We start from the raw sequence: 26606 nt of genomic DNA, 5'->3' as shown, positions 1-26606 counted from the left end.
TCAAGCGGTCACATCGAGCCCCCATCAGCCTATTGCGTCGGGCCGACTCAGTTGACCATAGAAATAGCTTCTTTTTTTTTTAAATGGAGAGCCGCTCATCCGTGCAGCGGTGCAGTGTTTCTGCAGGCACAGACAATGACAAATGCCACAGAATAAACTTGATGAGACGGTGAAAAGAGAAATGAAAGCGGCTAAGCAGTAGTTGAAGATGTGGATGAGAGAGAGTGGGGAGGAGGATGGCAGAGAGCCAGCGTGGGGAAGGAAGGGAGCAATGGGGACAAATGTAAGGAGGGTTAATAGGGAGGCTGTGAAAATATGTGTAAGATGGAGGGGGAGGAGGAGGAGGAGGAGGAGAAAGGGGCACCTGCCTGCTGGCTAAGCTTCACCCTCTTGCGTAAATCAGCAATGTCTTCCTTTAGCCACTGTTGCCATGGGGAGAGATGTAGGGAGGAAGGGGTTTCTGAGATTCCTCTGGGGCGGGAGAGACTATGGGGAATTCTGAGCTGTGACGATCCTCGACTTCCCCTCCTCTAATGGCACAGCGCTGGCTGTGGAAAAAGCTGGAAGAAACTGGGTAATTGGTTATATCCTTAGCTTTGTGCATGATTTCAGCCAAGGCTGCTGGCTATCACCAAACCCTTTTTAAATAAAATTGAGAAGCTGCTGCTGTGTGAAAACGGCGTGAAAGAGTCAGCAGTTGTTTGTGGGAACCTGCAGGGCGTTGATGTGTGACTAAGTCTTGGGTTCAGGTGTTCCGTGTAAAATGGAATCCAGGCATTGTTTATTACCGCAACTTCTTTTTTTTTTTTTTTTATGTGCATGGCATGACTAACGTGAGGCCCAGCAGAGTATGCAGGGAGTATACAGGTGACTCTTTTCATAAGTGGATTAAAATATAGCTTTTGCCAGACAGACAGTGACTGACAGACCTTTGGGGGAAATCATTTTAAGTAAAAATGATTGTGTTTTTAGACATTTTTATTTTCTTCTACCTTCCACAGTAATTTTCAATTGCTTTGGAAAAAACAAGCAAATGTGAAATAACAAAAAAACAAAATGGATGTTGTCTGGTGTTTGACATGTTGCTTTCAGACGGTCAGACTAGCTGTTTTCAGTCTTTGTGCTAAGCTAAGCGAGCTGGTGTTTTGGGTGTGGCTAGAGTCATGAGAATGGTATGTACTGTATGCTCTAATATATGCCCAAACATTATTACTCTGTTAAAGCTACAGTGTTCATATACAAATGTTTTGTTTGTTTTTGGTTATATATTCAGGGAAATTTCCTGAGATTCAGGATCTCTTTTGCAGAAGAGGCTACAAATAGAAAAATAAAAATATATCAAATTTCTTTATAATTAAATGTTTTCTGAATATATTTGCTAATAATATGTGGAGAGGTGCTTTCAAAGCCCCCTGTGACCCAGACTGATAGAACAGCTTTGCCAAAAGGGCAGAGGCTCACCCTTTCGACCAATCAGACAATTCCAGTTATTTTGTGCTAGATTAAATAAGTTTTTTGTATTGGTATTGATTAATGACAGCTACTTAAATGTATACAGAGTGTGGCAGAGCACTGACTGCAGAGGAGCATAGTGGACACCTATAAATAATAATGGCTTGCAGTCATATTCAGCAGCCTCTGTGGAGGTGGAGCTGCATTCAGGTCCAAGTTAACTCTGTACGTCACAGATCTTCCTCTCTCTCTCTCTCTCTCTCTCTCTCTCTCTCTCTCTCTCTCTGACTCTTATTTGTCTTTCCGTGGCTTCTCCTATTAGCGTGTGTGTGTCGGCTGCTTGCCCTACACAGATAGGATCAATGTACAAAACGGATAGATGGATATTTATAGCCTCTGTGGGGGTGTGGGAGGTTGTATGCCACAAGTAGGTTAGCGACTAATCTGATGTTGGTGTGTACGGACGAATTAGGGACCTGTGCTGTTTTTAGAGCCTGCATCCTGCTTTGTTTTGCTTTTCTAGAGAACGAGCGCGCTCTGCTACTCCGCTCAGGGAAGTCAGCGCTCAGGCAGGCGGGGAGGGCTTTCCCAGATTTAGAGTAGGGATTAACAAAAAAAAAAAAAGAGAGAAAACAGGACGAAGAGGGAGGGGAGGAGAGGAAAGGGAGGAGGGGGGGCAAAGGAACACGAAGGCAGGGAGGAGAAAGAAGCGTGGTTGCTACACTGACAGTGGAGAAACCAGGGAGAAGTGAAAGCACAGAGACACAGCTGTGTGTTGAGGACAGACGGCAGCTAGGCGCTCGGCTTAACGCTTTGCACTTTTCGAGAGAGGCACAGCAGTGTCAGCAGTTCTTGGCTGGGAGAGGGTCTGTCAGGTGTTTCCCCATTAGTGTTTCTGAATCCAGGAGGAAAACCAGCCAGCAGCCAGCTGCTCTTTGAGAGTGCCGACTGTCTTTGGTTCACTTCCCCCTGCGTACAGGTACTGTGCAGCGCTGCAACATCTCGTCTTTGTGCTGATGACTTTGTGTTGTATTCCTCCTGGATTGTATTCCTTCCTCTTTTCGTTGTCTTTCTATTTAGTCTGTCTTGTCCTCCTCATTTTCTTTCTCTTGTGCTGCGTTACATTCTGTCACTGGCTCCTTTTGCTGAAGGTTAAAATTAGCTCTTTGTTTTTAGTTTGGCTTCATGAACACTTGATGCAGCTGTGATGTGAAAAATTTTGAGCTGACTTTAAGCACTGTAACATTTCATAAGATATCATTATCTATCTGGTAAACAGTAAAACAACCTAATCACAATATCCTATAGCCCAAACGACATCTTGACATATAATTTATTTGTTGTCACCACCTATCAACAAGGTCTGTACGTAATTAATACAAAGGTATCATGACTAAATAACATAGTGTTATTATTTACACAACTTTATGTAAGTCAATAAAGTAACAAGGACATTTTTTAGCTTTTTCATTTGCAGAGTTATTTGAATGATCGGTAAGAGTTACAGATTTAATTGTCTTTGGAATGACAGAGTTAATCAGCTTTCCTGTTTCCACTCAACTTTTTTTTTTTAACAGTTTTAATCAGAAAGAAGCTGAAGTGTTCGTCATTAGGACGTAATTATTTTTATTCCACTCAGACGAGAGTTAACGTCTGCTTGTCCATCATGTTTTTTTTTTTTTTTTTTTTTTTTTTTTTTGCGTCTTCTCTGATTTTAAAAACACAAAACAAAAAAACACTGTGCTGGTATCAGGGTTAATGTCTTCAGCGACTCAGCGCAAACCCCGGCCCTGCGGCTGCAGCGCTGGTCAGAGGCGGTGTGTTTATCCTCCCCGTCCAGCTGGTGGCGGCGGCAGCGGCGCCAGCTCGCGTACAACATGAACGGGAGTAGGGCAGAATATGTGCTGCAGCCAGGGATGAGCTGGTGCCGTTATGCAACAGTTGAGTCCAGAGATAGAGCAGAGCGGATCGGAACTCTTCTTCCACATGTCATGAGATCAGCAGGCTCACTTAGCTCCCTCTCCCCTGCTGTGTGGCGTCATGTACCTAATAAGGGAGAAACGCTATGAGGTCAGTCGTGAGTGCTGGTGCATTAACCCCTGGCTCTTTACTTATTCGCAACATCCTTTTGTTAATTCCTGTAATTTGTCTTTTCTGTTGTAATTTTATTACAGCATCATCTAGTTAGTTCATCTAGGTACGTCCAGGTCACTGTGACCTCGGTTGACCTGTTTGTTACATTTACTCACTAATTGTGTTTCTGTCCACCTGGTACCATGTGCACTAAGTGGAATTGTGGAAAAGTAAGTCAAAAGTATCGCAGGTTTTCACTGCTGGCTGAGGGGGAAAGTTGATGATAAAAATATAGTACAAACAGACATAGTGAATAAATCATGACGTACATGAATCATGTGACATAAGCGTCACCCGAGCTTCCAAGGAAAACATTAGATCTGTGTGGAGTGATGTGGAAACTTAACACACAAAATGACCACGCAGGCCAGTTTTCCATCAGTTTGATGTCGGGCCGATTTGACTGGTGCTCATTTTAATTACATTCTCGTTTTCTGCAGGTGCTAAAATCATTGACTGGAGAATTGGCTGTTTAACTCTTAATGACCTAACAAGAACAGAGGATGGAAAAGTGCATTAATTAGCCAGTTTTTCTCTTCTGCAGATTTTGTTAAAAATTTGTGCTACATTCAATCATCTCGGAGAAAGATGATTATTTGGTTAATTAACTTAAGTGTATAAGGTTTTGTACTACTTTCATAAAAATCTATTTGCTGTTGAAATAATTTACAGAGCCAAACATCTCATAGTTAAACCATCTTAAATGTGTGAATTGTCATAATTTAATAAGGGAGAAAAAAATGGGAGAAATATGTGTGTTGTACTTAATGAGATCCACCTTGTTTCTGTTGAATTCGAAGTGTGAAATAAGAACTGAAATGTGTCTCCTCTGATCAACAGACAAATCTTAATTAATAAAGTAATCTAAGTAATTTCTCAAGCAAAAATGTCCACAATTTAATGGCTCCTGCTTATGCTGCATTAAACAGATCATTTAGGGAGTTTTGAGGTTTGAAAATGTGATGGGTGCTTCTCACTGTTGTTGGACAGACAATTAATTTTTTTTTGATTAGGAAAGTGATGATTAGCCACAGCCCTGATTGTGCTCAGTTGAGTTTGGTTTCATAAGGCACAGACACGGTGTTGGTGTCTGTGTCCTCATTCTGTTTTTGAACTGATAGAAGCGGAGGATAGAGGAGTGGGCATCGGAGAGCTGGAGGCTGAAAAGAGACAGGCTAAGAGAAAATGGGGGAGTAAAGGAGGTGATGGTGATGATGGAGAGAGGCAGAGAAGAGGGAGGAGAATAGGATAACAAGGTGGGGAAATCGAGGAGGAAAAATGGCGAGAGGGGGGAGGAGGAAGATAAAGTGAGGGAGCGCCGTGTCTCTCAGTGAGGTTATGTAACGTTACCTCCTGCCTACTGCTAATGGTGGAGGAATGCACTGTATCAGCTGTGACTGGCGTGGAGGTGGGTGGCAACAACAATAACGCCACAAATGAAGACGCCAAAAAGACGCTTCTAAATTGCTAGATTCAGCTTGTTACCTGTTTATTCTTGAACCAATATTCATCTGTGATTAATTATTTAATCGATTTTAGTTGATCAACAAGCAAGCAAACATGTGGAATATGATGTTCTATCGGATTCTTATTACTTCAAATAAAAGTAATTTCTGGAGCTAAAATGCCCCAAAAGCCTACTTTTGTTTTTGGCCCAAACAAACACAGTGGAGAGTTCTACCAGATATTATTTCTACTTGCTACAGTTTTAGGGCTGAAGTGGCTAATAGGTTGATCCGTAACCATTGAGTTCATTTTGAAGAAAATAAGAACTTTCAGAATTATCAGAACATGGTATTATTTTCTTCTTTACGAGTTTAATAATGGCTTAATAATATCTCTGAAACAGACAGCTTGGTTGGCTGTTCACACCTTAAATCTGAGGGTGGTGCCAACACTTAACTGGTTGATATATGCAGGGCGGTCTGTTGTCGGCACTGCTGAAACATGTCCCTCAGTGTTTACATGCAGGACCAGCCATGCACATGTGAGAGTGTGTATGTGCTAAATGAGCTGTAAAAGCAGATGGTTGTCTCGCGGCATCCACAGAGACAGGAACAGAGAGGAGCAGCTGCAGGAAAGCCCTGTGGGAGTCTACAGAGCCGCTCGTCAGTCTCTCCAGGCAAGCCAGCGGCACGCTAACAACACGCTGTACAGCAGAATGCTCAGCGTGTAGAAAGCTCCTATTGAAAAGCCCCGTCACTGAACCAATGTGATGTGCGGAAGCTTGACTCTTGATGAATCTACGTTACATTCGGGGTCATTTTTGCCTTAAACGGTTTGTGCTGCGAGGTTATGTACTGCAAAGCAGCAAGTTCTGAGACGTCTATCTTTTGTTCTGTTGACGTTTAGAATCCGGCCCCCTAATCTGGGAAACAATGGGGGAGAAAGAATGAGCCTAACTTGAGCCCGGTTTGGTAACCGTGACCTTGCATGCCTTCAGATCCTTGTTTCCTGTATATCCTCGATGTCTTTTGTAACACTCAGCTTAGCTCCAGATCTAATTAAGACTTGTCTCTTTTCCTAGAAGGCTCGGTGGCTGTGTTACTTACTTCCGGCGCAGCGAGCAAGGCACTGTGATTAGATTCAGAAATACAAGAGCAATATGTGTCAACAAGACGAAGGTTTATTGGTCAGGATTGTGTTTGATTTCTTGGATTGGGCTTGTGGTCACATCCCTGCCTCTGAGTTTTAAATCTGTCAAGTTTTCACGTGACTTACTTAACTGAAAAGCATTTACACAACAACTAAAAGTAAGGACGAGCAACTTTTGTACAAAAAAATTCTGCAACGCTAGAAAATATCCATTGTGACTAATCTAGAAGGCTGAAGCCTCATATTGTCTTCAGATAAACTTTTTAAGACATTTTTGCACAGAGGGATCACTGTGCATTTTGGCCCCATAACTTTCACAAAGAAGGGAGGATCTTTTGGAGGAATCGCTCAGAGGCCAATATTAACACGAGGAATGATGACAAAAAGCCAAAACCCTTTTTCAGTCTTCAACATTTTGTGAACTTATCCTTTAAGTAAAAGTACCTACATATTGGAATTATTCCAGATAGATCCTATGACTCCTCAAAGCTCAAATGTGTGAACTGTACAATGCCGAGATGAAGCCAAGTTCTGTGAAGGTTGTGATAGGAGATTTGTGAACGGAGTAATGAAGTGTCTAACTCTGTGCTGGAGCTTTGTTATTCGTCGTCCCTCCCTGCGCGGTTTTGGATTGGTTTCGGTTTGGTATTCGGAGTATGAAGGGGTCAGCGTGGGCGGCCCCGTTGCCTGCAGCCGGGAGAGGAAGACGTTGGATTCATGACCGAGTTTAAGCTGACTGACTGAGGGTGTCTGCTTGTGTTTTGTTTTGGTTTGTGTTTTTGTTGAACCGTAACCTAATGGACTTCCGGGATAATGTGTTTGCAGAGTGATCCCTCTTCAGGTCAGTGAAAGAACCGTACAGATTCAGCACTAAGCCATCAAAATGAGTCAGTGCTTATTTTTGATTTTGACCTGCTGTTTCATGCTGCTGCTCTGGCCAGTCTAATTACACAGTGCGATGTGGATCCTGGAGTTTTTGCCTGTGAAGTATTTATTTTCTGAACCTTGGCAGTGACACTGCAAAAAGTGCTTGGTCACAGTGTTTGTTGTCCTTGTTCTGGGTAAATATTTATCCCATTTTCGGAACCTTTTTTTTGTGGCCACACTGTAAAACCCTTAGAATTCCCCATAAAGGCCAAACCAAAAATAAAATCAAGGGAGCTTCCCTATTTTTTTTTCCCCCCACACAGAGCACAGTTCAGCGAGTGTCACTCACAGAGGTGCTTTTGTCATTGAGCAGCCGGTTAGTCATGTTTATGCGACACAGCGGGCTGAGCGCTTGTTAGTTGTCAGTGTGTCCTGCCCTGAGCAGGGAGAATCCCCTCCTTTAAATATCGACCCTGGAGCTTTTTAAAAGCTTGGAGCGAGCCCTCCCACTGCGACCTGCAGGCTGTGTCTGTCTGAGACCCTGCAGCTTCATCCCAGCCCGTCAGTCAGTCAGTCACTGTTTACCAGACAGCTCAGCTAAGAACTTCAACTGACGGGCACAATTTAATGTTGACTTTAGAAAACTCTCACAAGTTCCCGGAGTCTTCATGCTCCAGACTCTTGGTTTTGCGCCCACACAGACTTGAATGTTTCTTTCTTTTCTTTTTTTCCTTCTTTTTTTTTTTTGAGTTAAAAGAAAAAAACTGCGGGGTGTCTCCACTGTCCATGATTCTCAGTTAATCTATTTAAAGGTTAAAGTTACTAAAAACACGCACTTTGCCTGAATAAAAAAGTCTACAATTAGAAAAAACAATGTAATCAGGAACTATCTCATCAAAGAAAACAAATTATTATTTTTTTATATTTGAGAAAATTCTGTGGTCTGAATAAAAGCAATCTGAAACCTTACAGCTTCTCTTATGCAAACTAAACTGAAGTGAAAAAGGAACTAAAAAGATTTTGTAGGCTCAAATCATCGGGTAAACAATCTTCCTCACCCGGTGAGTGAGCTCTTGGCCAACCAGCAGTTGGCACTGCAGATTAAATTCCTCCCCCTCTCCGACATGAACCGAAAGAGGGAGGGAGACTGAGGGAAGGATCCCCTGGAGGGTGCCAAAGCCGGTTTAAGTGACGTCACCTAACTCTGTTTGGGCAGGCCCTCCCCTCCCCCCCCCCCCCACTCCTCCCCTGTGCACTCTCTTCCTGGGCCTTACAGGAATTCCCCCGCTCGTCACATTATTCTGAGGAAACCGCTGGCTACGCCCCGCTCAGCTGCAGGGCCACAGCTGATAGGGTGGAAACACAGACTTGTGGCTGCTTGTGTTGACACAAGAGGGCTGTGTGTATGCACTTGTTTTCTTGGGTTGCCTTTTGTTTCTGAACAAAAGGAGACGCTGAGTGTTTGCACAGTCCCGGGTAAGAAGTGAATGTTTTGTCTTATAGCGTATTGTAAAACAAGCACACAGATCTGCTGCCTTATTTGCTGTTCTAAGCAAATAAGGCAGCAGATCTGTGTGTGACTTGTCTGAGGTTAGATCTGCGTGCATGAAGCGTTTTAACGCTACTGAAAGCCACCATCCACAGCAACTTCTGTTATTTTAATGAACAGCTCTCTTCAACATGACCGACAGACAGGAAGCAGTCATTGGGTTGTCAGTCATCTGTGGTGTCGCCACAGCCAGCAAGAAGTGGGCAATGGGACAGTTGAGTCTCAGGGACCCATACGGTGTTAAAAAAAAAAAAGGGGTTTCCCCACTTTTGTTGTTATTGCAGTACAGCAACGTCACTTTCAGTTTTAACTTGACGTGCTCTGTGGGACCCCAGGCAGCTCTGTGTAAAACGGACTGATGTGTAAGTCCGGAGTTTAATTTCCAGGGAGGTTTAATTTATCAGTTATTACCGTGAAGCTCTGTGTAACTTCTGTGCATAAGAGCTAGTGGACCTGAGAAAGAGATGAGAGATGAAAACAGATATCACTCTGTAAATGTAATGTGAGGGGCCAGCCAGCAGCTGGAGAGCTTATCACAAAGACTGGGAACAGGGGGAAACGACTAACCAGGCACTGTTCACAGATAAATCCACCAACAGCACCTCTGACAGATAACATGTTGTCTTTATGAGACTCAAAGTGTTAAGATAACTGTTCTTTGCTTAATGTCATCAACCATCTCTGATGAAAATATTAGTCTAAGCTCACCTGCTGCTGGCCATAGTTTCAAATTTGCAGTACAGACTGGAATCGTCCAAATGCTGTAACTCTCTGCAAGAAAGCACAAAAAAAAATTTTTTTTTCTCGATATGTTTGTCTTTTTTAAATTACTCGATGGACAAATGTATTTTTGGCATTAAAAACAGTAGTTGGTAAACCCTCTTATTACTAGGTCCATTGGACATACTTTGATCTATTCACATGATCTTCATCAGAGTTTGGATCATTGTCATAGAATTAAAGTTAAATTTTACTTATTTTATTTTTTTTTATTTGATTTAATCTTTTATCTTAACATATGCAAAATCTTCTGCCAGTCAGCTTTGGATTTATTGACTGTTGCAGATGTAATAAAAAAGTGTGTTTTCCCCCTATAAATACATAAATCGTGCTTCCTCTCACTCTGGGCCCATTTAGGCACCGTCTGAAAATATGCCGGCCTTCAGTCTCTGAGCTCAGTAAAGTGGAACCACTACCGTGTTGTTACCTTTGTTCCACAGCCCCCACGACATGGGGGGAACTCGAGATGCTGACTAGATGTACTTTGACATGCAGCTTGTTTTACTTCCTTTTTTGACTTCGTAAAGAAAGAAGTGGGTGGTTTGTGTACTGTTGAATGGTGCTGAATTTCAATGATTGCTTCACATCTTATTTTAAACAGAACAAACACAAACAGTTGTGTCTTCCTTTTTGTAGAATGGCAAGTTATGCACTCAACCTTTAAATGTTTAAATCAACAATCAACCAGAAAGGTTCAATTTGAGAAGCCACAGCTAGAAAATGTTTGAGAATCAGTAGTTTACTCATTTACTGGTGGTGTAACGAAGTAAAAAGGTCTTTGTGCTTTGATATAACGTTTTCCTCATACGTTGTCTTTTTTTCCTCTGACCTTCTTCTCCACACAAAACATTTGAGCTAAAACAAGAACTTAAGTTATAAAATTAACCACATGATTGAAATTAAGGGACTTTTTTTTTTTTTCCATTAAGAAATTATATTTTATCACTTCACCGACATTTCACTACTTTTCTTTTTCTTTAATTTCGTTAGCGGACTAGATATTTGTGATGGGCGTTTTGCTGATCTTTCACAGTGTGAAAAGCAACTTCCTCCACCACTGGTGAGGACAAAGGTCACCTTATTTCTTAGAACATTTCTTTTTTTCTTTTTTTCTGGCTTTTTCTAACATTGCTGCCAATCTTAAGTTTGTCTAAGGCCAAGTGTTGAAAGACACAAGTCACATAAGTCAGGCTTAAATGAGAAGTGGTATGTTTTCTCTGCATTTGAGCATAAGAACCATATCTCATCTGTGACACGTGGTGGCAGGAGCACACAATGCAAATACATATACAATACTGTACACGGCAGCAGGAAATGCAAAGTATTGATAACACATCATCAGACCACAACAGCTTTTTTGCTCCAAATACTGACTGTTCTGTTAATCAAATCGATGTTTAGTTCTTGATTAATTGAAATCACGTCATGAGAACACAATTTTTAACTGTGTGTTTATAGATCTATGGGCGCTGACCAACAGAGAGCAGACACATGCATATAACTGCATATCAGTTAAATTCAATAAATTAAAGGTAGCTAGTGGCAGCTGATCCCACTGCCAAAACGTTTGAACTTACACTGGGCTTTGCTAACCAGAGAAAGAGAAGCACCTAATTACTTTGGTGAAAACATGTCTTTAAAAAAAGAAACCTCTACGCACCAGCAGAGCTGTGAACAGAGAACCACAATGTACAGTTCCTTGAGCATTAATGAAACTATTAACAGGAGTGAAACTGATACGTTGCCACTGAAACTTGGAAACTGTAACTGTAAAAGTTCTAGTGTTAGAAAATTGTGTTTGTTATTTTTTATGAGATCTTCCTCACACGGTTCCCGCCAGAGTCTTGCTGAAGTGGAGACGGCCACCTTTTAATTCTCACAGGAAAAACGCTGGTTCTATCAAAGAATGCTAAAAGCAAATTTAAAAAATTTTTTTTTACTATTATTTATTTATATATGAAGCTTTTCCTTAACGGGAAATGGCTTAAAATTCTTCCACGTAACAATTACTGGAAACCTTTAGTTGAAGTTATTGCTGTGAAAGGGGGTTCACACCAATTGTGAGATTACAGGTTTACATTCATTCATTTACAAGACTGAATAATTTCCAGGGCCTGTTGATTTTGTTGAGTTAAAAGACTAAAACTGTTGAAATTGCACAGGACTTTGTATGAATAATATCACATTACAGGAAAGTAAATCCAGAGCAGAGCAGGCTGAACGTGTGCAAGGCCTAAAGAATATGGATGGGGTCTTATTTCCATTCACGTTCATCTCTGCCTGCACCATTAGGACCCCTGCACATAAACACAATCACACACACTTTACACTTTTTCCCACCCAGTAGATTTCTCGTTAGTTCAGTTTTTCACAAAGGTGCCCACGCAGTCCCAATAATCAGTGGCCTCCAGTTTGCTGCTTCTTCCACCTACAGTTTCCTGCGGGGGCAGCAGTATTGTGTGTGTGTGTGTGTGTGTGTGTGTGTGTGTGTGCGTGCGTGCAGGAGGGAGAGTGTGATCAATATTTCACTTGTTGACTGGGTGCAGCATTGTCACAAATTATTGAGAGGATTAAGTAATAACTTTGCCTCTAATTATTGTTCCTATTATGAAAAATAGAAGACATAACTCACACAAGTAAATGCTCAAAACTGCATTGTTCATTTTGTGTGTGTGTGTGTGTGTGTGTGTGTGTGTGTGCTCTGTGTGCATGATCTGCTTCACTCTCCCTTTATAGCCATACATTATTAAAAGGCACTTGCACAAAGCTCTAGTTAATGCAGTACTTCTTTCCAGCTCCTACTTGCCCTGGTTCTCTTAGTCCCTTTCAGTGCTGCACATAAACAATCTACCCCAGTCTTATTTTAAATTGAGGGTAAGCAGCTCACCTGCTGCCTCCATCTCCCCCAGTTGTAGGATGTTTAGCAGTCAGCATCTGATCTCCAGGCTGCAGAGAGCTCAGGCTTTACTACTTTGGTTTCTGTGAGTGTTTTTAAATCTCCAAACTCTTCCAATACTTGCTGTCTTTCCTTAACTGTAGCTAGAACTGAGTGTCCTCTCAGATGCTCCACTGTGCTCCACATCCTGTACAATACCTACAGTCTAAGGTTTTTCTCCACAACAACCTTTTTGATATATAATTCTCAATAGTTGCATGTTTGATCATGAGGAACAAATAGTAGAACTTAAAAGTACCGAAATCCTAATGTTACAATCATTAGATTGTCCTCAGTTCATGACAACAAATTGTACAAACTAAACACTGGACACCATTAATCGATTACTTGAAAAATTCCAAATTACTTTGACACGTTTTCAAGGTAACATGACAAATATCTGCTGTTCACAGGTGCTTAAGTGTGAGCACCTGCTGAATTTTAGTGCCTGTTATAACATTATAAATCTTGTGATTTGGGGGGGGGTTTGTTGACAAAACAATTTTTATGTGTCAATTTGGCATCAGAAAATAGTTTTCTGAATTCATCATACCAACAGATCAAATCAATCAAAAACAGCCCTTTTAAAAGACACAAAAGTTTGTAATTGTCTACACACAACTAGAAATACTAAAACTCTGCCTGAATGAAACTACATGTTAAATCGATTAAGAACCAGGATTCAAGAAGTAGACAGGATAAAGAATCTGCCCAGATATAATATTCCAGCTGTCAGTACACGATGGTTTTACGGGTGATTAGCTGCTACTAATTACTTTTACTTGGTCGAATAATAGGGTGGGATTTTTTCTTCGTTTATAAACCGCACTTTTTTATGCACATTTCAATTGACACCAAAAAAGTAGTGAGGCTCGATATCCAGCTCTTTCTGCATATCTTCACTCTTCACCATCTTTCATCCTCCTTTCATTCACTCCACTTCTGCTCTTTTGTATTTTGATTACTTTTGACAGAGCGAGCCGCTACACCTCTCAGTCCGCTTGATATGTGGAAGCCAGCTGATGAAGACAGAGTGCAGCATGATAGAATACTGTCAGGGTGGCACAGAATTCCCCTGCTCTGCATTGTTGTCTATCAGCGCTCACTGAGGGATAGCACAATGGACTTCTGTAGGAGTTTTTGAGTTTCTGCTCTGCTTTCAAGGTTACTGGAAGTCTCTTTGTTTGGACGTTTCGCTGAAGATAAAAAAAAAAAAAAAAAAAAAAAAGGTGCAGCTGCTGCGGGTTGCAGATATGTGTCTCCCCCACAAACCGCAGGAAGAAGGCTTTGCTACAATCGACAGACTTCCCTTAAAGCTTATGACTATTAGAGGAGGAGATCTCCTTTTTAATAAAAACAGAATTCCCATGAAGTGTGATTGCTCACTGTCAGAGCGGGGGAAAAAAAATGTGTCTACATCTGTTATCTAAAACTGTAATTACAAGAAAGAAAACACTTGGTGCTACAGCTTAGCAGCAGTCGCAACTAGGCATCGTTCAGTTCCCATGTTTTTTTGCCCAAATTCCAAAAATTCCAATTTCTCAGAGCCCAAGACGTGTCGTCAGTTCCACAGTTTAAGACCCCGAAACACTGAATGCATTCTCCTGTAGGGGAGATGAAAGTAGAATCTATGCACATGTTTGGGCTTTTTGCTGGAAAAATGATATCAAAGCTGTTGGTAGATAGGTGATGTTTATAATTATAAACATCACCTATCATATCACATAAATATAATAAAAGAAATAATTGTTTCAGCTGTGCCTTTTAGTCTCTAACAATATTATGTGCACGCTCTTTTTGCAGAGTTTGAAAATGTCTTTGTGATTAACATAAGGGCTTTGGTTATTTTAATTTTTTCAAATCAGGGTTTAGATAGGGTTTGAACCGAGTTGAGGAAAATCAAACAATACTAAAACGTTTCTTTTTGTGTGTGTCTGACTGTTAGATTTAGATTTCCCTCTGTCTACTCTCTGTTTTTGTGCAGTTGGAAAATGTTGATAGTGACTGCTCTAAGAATACATCAGCCAGTGTGAGGGTGTGCTTCATGTTGGTGTGTTTGTTTGCACACTGCCGGGTGGGTACAGCAGCCTGGTGAAGGTGCATGAGTTACATAATCTCTATCTCCTTCCCGCACAGTGACAGGGAAGAAGGCGGCAGCTGTCGACTCCCAGCCTATCATCTTCTGCCTGCTGTGGAATCTCACCTCTTCCTCTCCTTATCTACACCTGCTTACTACCTCCTTTTGTTCTTCTTTTCTTATTATTCTCTTCTTCCTCTCCTTAAATCATCTCCTCTCATTTCCTCCTTTCAGTCCTGTTCCTGTTCTCATTTCCCTTACTCTCCCTGCTTATATATTCTTCCTATTCCTTTTGTTTTTCTTTTCTTACCTCATTTTTTTCTCTTATCTTACTAATCTTCATCACCTCTCCTTTATCTCGCTGCTCCTTTTCTTATGTCATATTTCACTCCCCTCCATGTTGCTGCATTGTACAGTCCATTCGACTGCCACAGCCATCAACCAGTTGCCATCTAACCCAGTTCACCTTTTGAACTCTTTCCTTTCGCTATATGCTTTTTGACACACACCAAAAAGAGTAAGAGCTTGTTCCATACTAACAGGAAAACTACTTTAACACTTAAATGCCATTTGTCATAACACGTTCAATTCAGTGTGATAAAGTGACTCACTGCGTCCTCACTGGTGGACGCCCATTCGCCCGCACACTGTATTCTGCTTGCGTTGTTCACGCGTATTCTTGCTGTATCACACATACTGATGACACCTCAGCCATCAACAATGATGCATCTTTAAAAAAAAGATGAGGCCAAGCCGTCCAGGCCATGTGACAAACATGAATGCTGGGCATATGGCTGCCATGAAAAGCTGCCACTATGCCATTGATGGTTGCCATTTGGCATAGTGAGGCCCAGCAGGGCAGGCTGTTGAGCAAAATGTGAATGTGTTACAAACACGCAGTGAGAGATGGAGTGTGTAGAACATGGTGGTTTTGTGTCGGCCAACAGGCAGTGGGGGCTACTAAGGGGAATCCAGGACCACGGAGATGCAGTTGTGATGTTGATCAATGCAGGTTGACGATGCCACTTTCATTAAACAGGCGGGGGTCTTGTTCCCTACGGGTCTGGTTTATTAGCTCTGTTTTCTAGGGGCGAGTTAGTGCTTTAGCTCATTAGCATGTGTTTGCTTCCGTGGCTATTTTGTCCACATTTTTACTGATTATTATCTGTCAGATGCCTTAATGAAGTTCAGATGGGCTTCCCCTCCTACTGAGCAGCCCCCTGATCATAGCTGATGGGCTGTAAACTCACATCAGGTGGGCGCTGGTATTCAGAAGTGCACACGTTTCCTTCGTGGTGATGTCACTTTTGCCCCCCGGGGCAAAAGTAATCACATTTCCCACTAGCGGAGACAGCACAGAGAGAGTAGTGGGCTGGAAGATGCAGGGAGGGGGTGCGGTACATTAAAGATCTGTGGTTGTCATGACAGCAACCAGCAAGGAGCCTGACTTGCTTGCCCACAAACTCCAGCCTAATTGACATGCACCCACCCACTCTGGCCTCTCCCAGCTTGATCCTGGCATATTCTAAGGTATCATGTTGCATAGATCAGAGATCACAAGTTGCCACCCTGACACTGAGGGTGGACCTCTATCTGCATTTCACTGCTTTATCTGCTCAGAGAACTACTGTGTGTTTGAAGTGCTGTTGTCATACAGCTGTGTATTATGAGTTATGGGGGGTCGGATGTTGTTGTTGTTGTTGTAGTAGTAGATTTTTTTTTAACCTGTACATAATAGTTGTCCTATGTAGGTCAATCTTTTTTGTGATCAGATTAAAAATGGAAAATGTAAACAAACCTGTAATTGCTCTCTTAATAATAATCATAATAACTTGGACACTGTGGGTGGAATTATTTTATCCTTTTTGAGTATAACAACACTTTGTCCATTCTTGCTCATTTAATCTGGCCTTTTTAATTCATTTCCTTAATATCTTGACATCATGTGGGTCACGCACGATGGGGTCTTGTTATGTAAAAATCTGAGCTGATTGCTTGCACTGTGCTCTTCCATTATACGGAACCACTAATGAGATTTTTGTCGAGCAGTTCTCACCTTTGCCTTGGTTTCCCAGAACAATGTAATACAAATGTATGTACATATGTATGAAGCTGTGCAAATCTAAATCACATCGTCTAACCACCAATATGAGTATTAATTAGCTTATAATGGTTTGCAATCATGTAGCAATTAACTGGAGGAAGCTGTGAGTCAGAGTTTTGGTAACCATGACTCTGGGGGAAACTTTGGGGTCCTCTGTTTGGAGACACACCATCGCAGTTTCGTTGCCAGGAAAGCACAGTCTACCTGATTTCTTTGTTGGATGGTGAAGGTGTTCACATGGTAATTTGTATGTAAACAGACCAGAGACAACAACAACAACAACAACAACAAAAAAACCATACGTCTCCATTACATCTCTACCTTTCTGTCAAAGACTGGCACAGAAATGTGTCTCTCTCCTCAGTTGCTCTGTTTCTGCTGGCAGGGTGCCTTTGTTTTGCTCCACAGCAGCTCAGGGGTGGGGATATGTTATGTAATCCGTGGAGTGTGCCTGGTATATCGAGAGAAACTGAGAGAGAGATGGCGAAGGGTGTGACTATTGTAACACACATGATGACATAATCTATTGACCCCCCTCTTTGGCCTGCATATGTCCACGTCCTTCTGTGAGTATTCCTGGCACTGGACTGTGATTTTGGAAACTACAGAAGAACATCATCTTTCACCCATCATTCACATTTGTGCAATCTAGGACAAAACGGTTACCACAAGTCCTCGAAGACTCATCTGGCTCTCAAATGTCATGTGCAGGGCACAGAAACCACAGCAAGTTTATTTTTGCCCTCTAGTTTCCATAGCCATGGGAAGCATTTCCTCTGTGCCTGATGTGAGCATGTTGCACTGGCGCCCACATAAGCAGACTTGTTTTTATGTAAATCAGTAAAAACAAAACTAATTTCACAAACATGTCTCTTTTTTTCCACACACATCTTAGTTTCATGCTACTCTGAAAAAAATATTGTAGTTTATACTAAAGAAAACTACTGGTCATGTTAACATTTTGTATTGTGCAAAAATAAAGAATAGAATTCTAGTAAATATGGAAATAAACATCGACTGGGATTTGAATTGAGCCGTTTCTTTAATGGATTGGATTTGGAAAATCCACTTAACTAATATTTTTTTTTTTTTTCATAATAACCAAGTCCATTGTTCTGTAATTGGTACCAATCTGCAAGCTTCTTTCCCAATCTGACTTTCCAAAAAAAATGTACAAATTAGACATGTTAAATAAAGTATTATGCCAACCCAGAATTACTTTCACATAATAAAAAGTGAAGAAGGGGAAAAAAAAAAACCTTGTTTAAAATCTAAAATATATCCATTGTCTTAAAGTAAAAACTAAAAATAATAAGCCCTGTATCCAATTACACACTCACAAAGTTTCCCGCCTGTGGTAGTAACCTCACAGGAGCAGGGAAAGAAAAAAAAAAAAGAGGCTTTACCACATGTCTCTCTGGGTCTAATCCACAGTGTATAACCCATTCATACCACAATGAGCCAGCATATAAAATTAATATTGATTATTGCTGTCAGCACTGCCACCTTCCACACATCCATATGGTTCATACAGAGACAGGTTCTTCACCTGCTGGAGGATTGTGATGTATAGAAAACCGCGGTGAAATTAATTTGTCTATTTAAGATTTAAAGTGAACTCTACAATAAGGAGAATTAACCCACTACTCTGACCTGTATATCAAACATGTCAATGCTGGCATTTCTGTACGTTAGTGTGCTTTGATGATTGGGTTACTGTGTTTGCACAAAGGGGGCAAACCTGTGTGATTACAGTAGTTTCCATAATGGAATAGTGCACACTCTTGGCTATGGAAGAATATCTGTTTCTAATTTGAAAGACCTTGATCCTGCTACAGCCGTGTGGGAAGCATCCCCAGTATCATTAGTTGCATTTTGTGCTGCCTTCACTGTGCAGTGAGACCTTTATGTGCAAGTGTGCAGTGCTGTTCTCGAGCTGAAAAATGGTTTCCATTCTTGTATTACAGATAAAATCGAGGAAGCACAAAAAGAGCTGAAAGACCCCAAAGGTTCACAGAAAGGTAAGACATTTGAACTTTGGATTTATTGCAATAGGATAGAAGGAAAAGTGACTGGCTTTTGTTGGAAGTTTGTAAATTGTAATTTGTTTTCTTCATTTGGTATTTGGTAAATGAGTGCTTCATCCTGGAATAGATTTTTCACAAAAATACAAAATAGATATAATTCACTGGAATGTTTGTTTTGATGGTTTATAGTCTATTACTGCATTATTGGTTTATCATAAATGTCATTCTGAATTTAATTCCATAATTGATTTATGGTCTTTAAATAATTATATTTATATTTAATGCAGTTAATAATATTTAATCTTTAGCTAACATATTAGTAGATTCAAGCCTCTTTCACACATGGCAGAATTTCTCCCATGAGACGCTTCTGATTCAACCTCCTGCTGTGTTACAAGTGTGAAACACAACTCCAGACAATGTCCAGAGTTCACATGTGAAAGAGGCTTTAGTCGCTGTATATAGCGTCGAAATTGTTCTGCAATACTCAATGTTTATTTGGTTTCTGCATTCCTGAGTAAATATCCTATAATAGCAGGGTTAGTGGTTGCACAATGCTTGTTTTAGTACTTCATACCCTTGTTATAATTTTAAATTCACATTCTGTGACAATTTCAATAAGGTTATTCCCATTCACCTTTTAAAAGAATTGTTGTAACTGCAGTGCAACAAAGCCTATAGCGAACCATGGAAATTGCAATGTAGTACAGTATTTACACATGAATATCACTCTTATTAAGTGGATGTAGCTACATTTAAACAGCTTCATGCCGTCGGTTTTATCTGCTCCAGAAAATTGGCCAGCTGAGCTGACCTCATTACAGTGCCTTTGTCCTTTTATAAAAAAAAAAAAACATCCATCGTATTTGCAGGAAACGCAAGCTTTGATTGAATCAGCCACTGTAAAAGAGATTGTGTGGAGATGCTAAATGGAGTACAAATATCTCAATCCCCCTTGTACAGCAGGTACTGAAGGTTAATCCCCTTGACACCCACGTTTAACCTGCTGTCAGTAGCTGGATCCTCGAGGAAGTAATATGTTCGTACAGAAATCGTGGAATTTAAAAGGTGTGGTCCTTGGAGGAAAATAACATCGAGCTTAGCTACCGTTGTTTGGGTGAAGTTTATCTAAACGTAGCCCAAACTGCCTTTTTAAACAGTCGTTACAGCTAAAGACAGACACTGAGAAATGTTGCTCGTTTATGATGTATTTTTTATGATGGGAAAACTTTTGATGAAGCAATGGAATCTTTTTTGCAGACTTATTCTTTCAGCGGGTTGGAAGAAATAATCATTTCTCCATGTCTTTCCGCAGTTCACACAAATGTTTCTTTTGTAGGATTTTCAGAAATAATCAGTTTAGAAAAATCAGTTTGTTTAAAGAGTGTTATATTTGCTAAAGGCTCATTTGTCAAACGTTTGCATGTAGAATGGATTTAATATGAAGACAGGGTGTTCCAATCTAATTATGCCAAAGCCTCGAAGGAGCCTTGACCTCATCTTGGGAAATACCTAAACATGCCAGGAAACTCTGACAGGGCACTGTTATTCTTATGCAACACATCCTTTTGAAACACTTACTTAAATCATTACACTGCAGTTTGGTTGTGGCCTTTTCAAAACAGAACTGCATTAGTATTGGAATTTAGCACTGAGACCATGCACGTCCAGCTTTATGTTGCTGTCTTTAATTTGTTTATATTTTCCAATCAGCCAAGCCTCCATAGTCAGCATATCTGGAACTCAAGAAAGGGGAAGACATTTAAATTACTTAAATAAAGAAGCATGTGAAATCTGTGTTACTTATCACACAACAAATATATATACGTCTCTAACGTCCTTATTCTTAAAGCCAATGACAAAGGTTTTTTCATTAGATGTTGAGCACAAGCTTTAGTAACACAACAGCTATGAATATTATATCAATAGAAATAGCAAAACGTCTAAACTGTTGTACACGTTTTCTCTTTTCTTCAGCACTAAACTGCTGTTTTGTTTGTTGTGTACAACTACATGACAAAACAGTTTAAACAAGAGTATTTGCGTAGAATATTCAAAATAGTACAGTAAAATAAATATACTATAATTAAATAAATAAAGTAATTTTTTTTCAGAAATAGGTTATAAAGAAACTGCTGATCAATAGATGCTGAATGTCTGAGATTAAGTCACATGTTAATTTATTATCGAGGCACAAATCAGGAATGGAAAGTTTAATATTAATTATGTTAAAAAGTTTAATATTTACCAAATCACTGAAAATCTTAAAAATGTCTCTACAGGAACATCTGAGGGCAGTCGAAGAAATGCAGATAACATAAAAGGCCTGAAGAGGAAAAAGGTTGTTGCAGAAAATCAGCTAAAGAAAATTCCTAAATCTCCAGTGAAGAAACCCCTGCAGCTGAAAACATCCGAAACTGCCAATCACGGAGCATCGTCCAACGACACTACACCTTTGTGTAGTGTCGGTTCCTCCACCTCCAACAGTCTATCCCACAATTGTTCAGCATCACCCAGTGGGAAAAGTGAACCACAGTATGCCCAAACTATTGCAAAACCCCCTAGCAAGGGGTCATCTTCTCTTGTTGCTGAAAGGCTAAAACTGGAACAAACGTCTTGTAGACCACAATCACATGACCCTAGTGATGGTGAGGAGGGCTCTTTGATTATTGCTACTGTGTCTCAGCCCAAAAACAGTAAGAGCCAAGACCCTAGCGTTGAGGGTCCTTACCACAGCAGTGCTCCACTTGATGTCCTACTTAAGGCCATGGAGCCAGACTTTAGTACACTGGCTGAAAGGAAAAACTCCTTCCCCGTTACAGCCATTGGTAAACCAGCTTCTACCCTTCAGGCTCAATCCAGTGGTGAATTAACAACGCTGCCATCCGTCAATGTCAGTCTCCAGACCCAATCTTCCCATATGCAGGCTTATTACATTGACAAACAAGGAAACTTTATTGGCATTGCAGCACCACTACAGGGAAATGTGCAGACATCTTCACAGGGTGCCGCCAAGCAGCCATCCCAGCTTGCTGCATCACATTTTATGCCTGTTGCTTCAAATCCAGAAAAGGCTAGTTTGCAAATGAGCTTTAATGTTGGACCATCCACTATAACCCACGCACCTGTTCCCTCAGGCTCCAATTCTTTGCCACAAAGCCAACCACCAGTCGTGCACACATGCCAGTCCCTCGCTGCAAGTGTTCCCAGCACCATTCAGGTTCCAGTGACACCTGGCAGCAACCAAGTTCAGATGACAACTGTAATGAACTTTGGCACTGAACAGGTTTCTAAGGATCAAAAGCCTAAGAAGCCAGGAAAATATGTTTGTGAATACTGTAGCCGGGCATGTGCAAAACCCAGTGTACTGCTCAAACACATCAGGTCTCACACAGGGGAAAGACCATACCCCTGTGTTACTTGTGGCTTTTCATTCAAAACCAAGAGCAACTTATACAAGCACAAGAAATCACATGCTCATGCAATTAAACTGGGTCTCATTGCACGCTCTGAATCTGGAGGTGGATCGCTGTCTCAAGAGTCTGACAAAGCCCTCGGGACACATTCAGAAGCAGAAGAGAGCGGAGATAGCGATGAGGAAGGTAGCACTGCAGATTTGGACCCTGACTCATCACAGAGCAGTGTTGCAGCGTCATCTGAAAATAGTTTACAGAGTGCAGGTACAACGCAAGTGAGCCATGGGGAAGTGGACTCATCAGCTGTGTTAGAGTCGATCAAACCAGCACTTAGCCAGAGGGCTCAAGAGGCCAAAGTACCAGCTGCACTTCCTAAAGTCGTTGTATACCCAGTGAATGTCTCCCCTCTGAGAGCAGATAGCCCAAGAGTGACAGGTGCAGCACCAGAGCAAGCTGCTGCACAACGTCAACGAGACTTGCAAACGGCCAATCTCAGATCAAGCGTCGCAGTCCTGTCATCTCTGAAAGAAGTGGATGGTACAAATCCCTCACTCGATACTGTGAGTGAAGATGAAGACCAGCAGTGCAAGTCACCGCTGTTAGGCGGGCATGCTCAGCTTCAGAGGCAACAAGCAACAGACTTTTCTCAGCAGCAACAGGCTAAGTGTCTGCTTAGTCCTCGCAGTTTGGGAAGCACAGATTCTGGCTACTTCTCACGCTCTGAAAGTGCTGACCAGGCCATGAGTCCATCCAGTCCATTTGTAAAGATAACTCCACCTATAGATATCGACATTGCCAAGAACACTCTTCCTAATGTCTCTGTTGTTGCAACAGTTGTGCATGTAGCTGCTGAGCAAAAGCCACGGACTACAGAGGGACAGATGCGTCCGCCACTGGAAGTCAAAGCACTTTCTCTGGAGGAACGGATTTCAAAGTTGATATCTGATAATGAAGCAGTAGTTGACAACAAGCAGCTGGACAGCGTAAAGCCACGGAGAACATCTCTCTCAAGGAGAGGTAGCATAGATTCTCCTAAATCATACATATTTAAAGACTCTTTTCAGTTTGATCTGAAACCAATGGGAAGACGATCAAGTTCCAGTTCAGATATCCCTAAGTCCCCATTCACTCCTACAGATAAAACAAAGCCAGTAGTTCTACTCTCTGTACCTTCTCAATACCCACAAATGGACAGTTTGCCAATCACAAGGAGTAACTCTGTGCCTACTACACCAGGACATTCTGCTCTTCCTGTTAATGTTGCTCCCATGCCTCACCCTCTGCGAATTTGTCAGTCATTTGACGACAAAATTAGTCCACTAAGCGACGACGTGTTTTCATCAGCCCCGTCAACCCCAAATCCAGCAATACATTCTCGCACCTTAGTCAGACAAGCAGCAGTGGAGTACTTTTCTACAAGTGAAGGGCATGGCCTTCCTACTGTTCGCTCTATGGATGAGAGTTATCATGGCCCAAGTAGTTCCATAGAGCTGATGCAAAGAAGCACATCTTTTGAGCACAGCCAAGACAGGAACAGAAAGCCAGTGCAGACTAAAGGGACAATGTACGAGTGTGAAACCTGTCGAAACCGGTACAGAAAATTAGAGAATTTTGAAACTCACAAGAAATTCTACTGCTCTGAGCTTCATGGTCCAAAAAACAAGCCAACGACTGTGAAAGAAACTGATCAAGAGGTTTTCTATGTTAACGTGCAGCCGCCCATGGTCCCTAGATTAGCTTGCGGATCTGGAATACTTGATCAACAGACCTCCATTAGAAAGAGAAGGAAAATGAAAAGCGTTGGCGATGAGGATGAGCAATCTCCCACTGACACCATTCCACCTTGTTCAGTTAGTTTTGAGTTACCAACACCTCTGGCAAGTCGAACCTTTTCTCATCATACTGTAATAGACATACAGCCCAAAAACAATCAGTCAAAGCTACCTCAGATTCAGCTTGTGGCAAGAGGTATAAATAGTTCAGATACCAGACTGTCTCCAATACGGGAGACACAGATCAGCATCTCGACTAAAGTAGAGATGCAAAGGCAAGGTAGTGGTACTTCAGTCATTAGACACACAAATTCCCTGAGCAGGCCCAATTCATTTGAGACTGAATCTATTGACAGGAGCTCTCCTGTTGATAGTATGGAGAAGGATCCCCTTAATAAACCCAAAATAGATGCAATAACAAGTGTCTCAGCTGATGGCTACCATGAAAAAATGTCAAATCTCAACAGTGTTGACTATGGAAAACAAAGTAAGGAACAATGCACTGATGGCACCATAGCAGCAGTTGGTGAACACACTACTCCTGTCCATCAATCTCGTCTGGTTCGCCAAAATAACATCCAAGTTCCTGAGATTCTAGTTACAGAGGAGCCTGACAGAGAGCATGAAACACAGACTACCGAGCGAGCAGATAAGCCCACGGATCAGTTTAACTGGCCCCAGAGAAGTGAGAGTTTGTCGAAGTTACCAGCTGAGAAACTTCCACCTAAAAAGAAAAGAATCCGTCTCGCTCAAATGGACCACTCTTCGGGTGAATCGAGTTTTGAGTCCAGTCTATCACGAAGCCTCAGCAGAGACAGTAGTCTTTCTCGTTGTTCGAGCATCTCGGCCTCGTTTGACCGAGATGAACTATCTAGGTCAGACAGTCCTTCTAGAGGGGAATGTGTAAGCAAAGTTCTAGAGCCTCAAGGTTTGCCAACAGCTTTCAACACCCTTGGTGTGCCTGGAATGATGAGGCGTGCTGCATCTGAACAGATCACCTGTACTCAACACTCTGTGGAGATCTCATGCGACTACCGTAGCAAGTCCTTTGACTGTGGCAACGTGTCTCCCAGCAGATCTCTGTCACCTGTTGGCCAGCCCAAAAGTGGACAAATGTCCCAAGTTGCGCAGGTGCCACTTATTGAAAGAAGGCGGGGGCCATTAGTTCGCCAAATGTCTTTAAAGATAGGTCCGGAGAGTCAGCAACCTGTGCGAAAAGCTGTCGCAACTCTAGATAAACCTTCCGTTACAAATGTAAGCTCTTTAACTCAAAATAGATCCCAGCAGATTCACATTGCTAACAGGCGGACCATGGCTCAGCCTTTTATTCTGCACACCGGAGAAGTGCCCTTGCAAAAGAACGAGCAAATGGTGCAAAGCATTAATTTGGGTAGCCCTAATCAGCAGACTCAAGTTCATGGCCTTCCACACCCTTGGCATCAAGCATCAAGGGTTCAAATATGCCAAAAGATACAACAAACAATCAACCAGATCTTAGTTTGTCAAGAGAACGTTCAAAACAAACCAGCTGACTCGGAAGAAAAGACCTGTTTTGTGCCCAAATACCAATTGCAGTGTCCGGCTCTGAGAGCAAGCCAAACATTTTCATTCTCCAGCACAAAGGGAACTCAGATAGCCTTGCCAGTTTTAACAATACCTATTGCCAGTCCTATTTTGAGCATTTCAAAATCGTCAGATGCTGTCCAAAATGTATATGTTGCTCAACCCAATCAACAGGCCACTGAGATTAAGACACAAACTGTCATTTTGTCAGGTGAACAGCAAAGAGAGCAGTTTGATCAAAATCAAACCGGTACGATACCATTGCCACAGATCCTGATAACGCATGAACAGATACACCCTGTTCCATCTGTCGCCAACAAAAATCATCCAAAGTCATCCACTCAGAATCTAGATGGGGATACTCATGCTGTACCCACTGCAAAGAAGGATAGGACTGAAACTCATACTGCAGAACGAGCACCTTCTCTTGGGTCTTTGCATTGCACGCAGAAACTGGCATCAGTAACTCTATGCCCACAGCATGAACCAACTGCTTCAAGCAAACGGATGTTGTCACCTGCCAACAGCTTGGACATTTACATGGAAAAGCACCAAAAACGTGCTAAGGATGAGCACGGTGTGGCCTGTCTAACGGACGGCAGGTCAGTCAATTATCTGAATTCCAAGATGTCAGAAGTGACCCGACAGCGGAAGCTAACACTTGTGAGGCAGGTTTGCACAACTGAACCAGTGGACAGTCCTATTGAAACCGAAGCTCCACCTCTGCCCCAAGTTAAAACAGATGGAGAGAAGGACTCAGAGGCTACTGATGACATTAAGCCTATGTCACCCGACAGTGCTGGGCTGGAAAAAGACACAAGCACTGTTATTCGTGAGGAGGCAGGCCCCGTCCTTAACACCACACCTGGCAGCCAGGGCACCTCCATCCCAACTAACAACACTCTAAGGCCCCAAGAGAAAGTGGAGGAACAGAGATGGACTCCTGCCAAATCTCCAATTAGGCCCTCCAGTTTTCATGGTGGCCAGGTGAAACTGACGACATCTGTGTCTGTGCTTAACACAAAAGACAGTCATCGTCTGTCTTTCCCCAGCTTGAAGACTGCCACCACTTTCACATGGTGTTTCTTGATGAAGAGGAAACCTCTGCATGCTCTACAGACTGACCTAAAGACTTCAGCATATGCTGCCTGGAAGGTCAGCCCCAGCAACCCTAACCCACTTGGGCTGCCCACTAAGGTGGTCATGTCTCTCTTTGACTCCAAACAGAGCTCCAAGAAAATACACTACACTTCAGCCATAAGAACTGGTGGGAAATCTGATATCTTGTCTTACTCAGGCACGCTGAAAGATGTCATGCTAAAGGTAATAGGTAACT

At 41.9% G+C, this 26606-nt stretch overlaps 1 protein-coding gene across 6 annotated transcripts in view; it reads left to right on the top strand.

Moving 5' to 3' along the window:
• The window catches only part of hivep1 (HIVEP zinc finger 1), a 51893-nt gene that overhangs the window by 21044 nt on the left and 4243 nt on the right, over positions 1-26606 (top strand). For 5 of the 6 annotated variants that reach the window (XM_067495607.1, XM_067495580.1, XM_067495598.1 and 2 more), the window contains exons 3-4: positions 18460-18513; positions 20802-26593. In XM_067495607.1, the coding sequence (XP_067351708.1) occupies positions 18460-18513; positions 20802-26593 (5846 nt within the window). Of the gene's footprint in view, positions 1-6978; positions 7022-18459; positions 18514-20801; positions 26594-26606 lie in introns of those variants that run through there. The other variant, XM_067495619.1, reaches the window with a different exon arrangement.

This window comes from Channa argus, chromosome 1, assembly GCF_033026475.1.
Source record: "Channa argus isolate prfri chromosome 1, Channa argus male v1.0, whole genome shotgun sequence".
Classification (NCBI taxonomy): Eukaryota; Metazoa; Chordata; class Actinopteri; order Anabantiformes; family Channidae; genus Channa; species Channa argus.
Note: the sequence above shows the minus strand (reverse complement) of the source record. Positions and strands in the feature narration are given on the sequence as shown.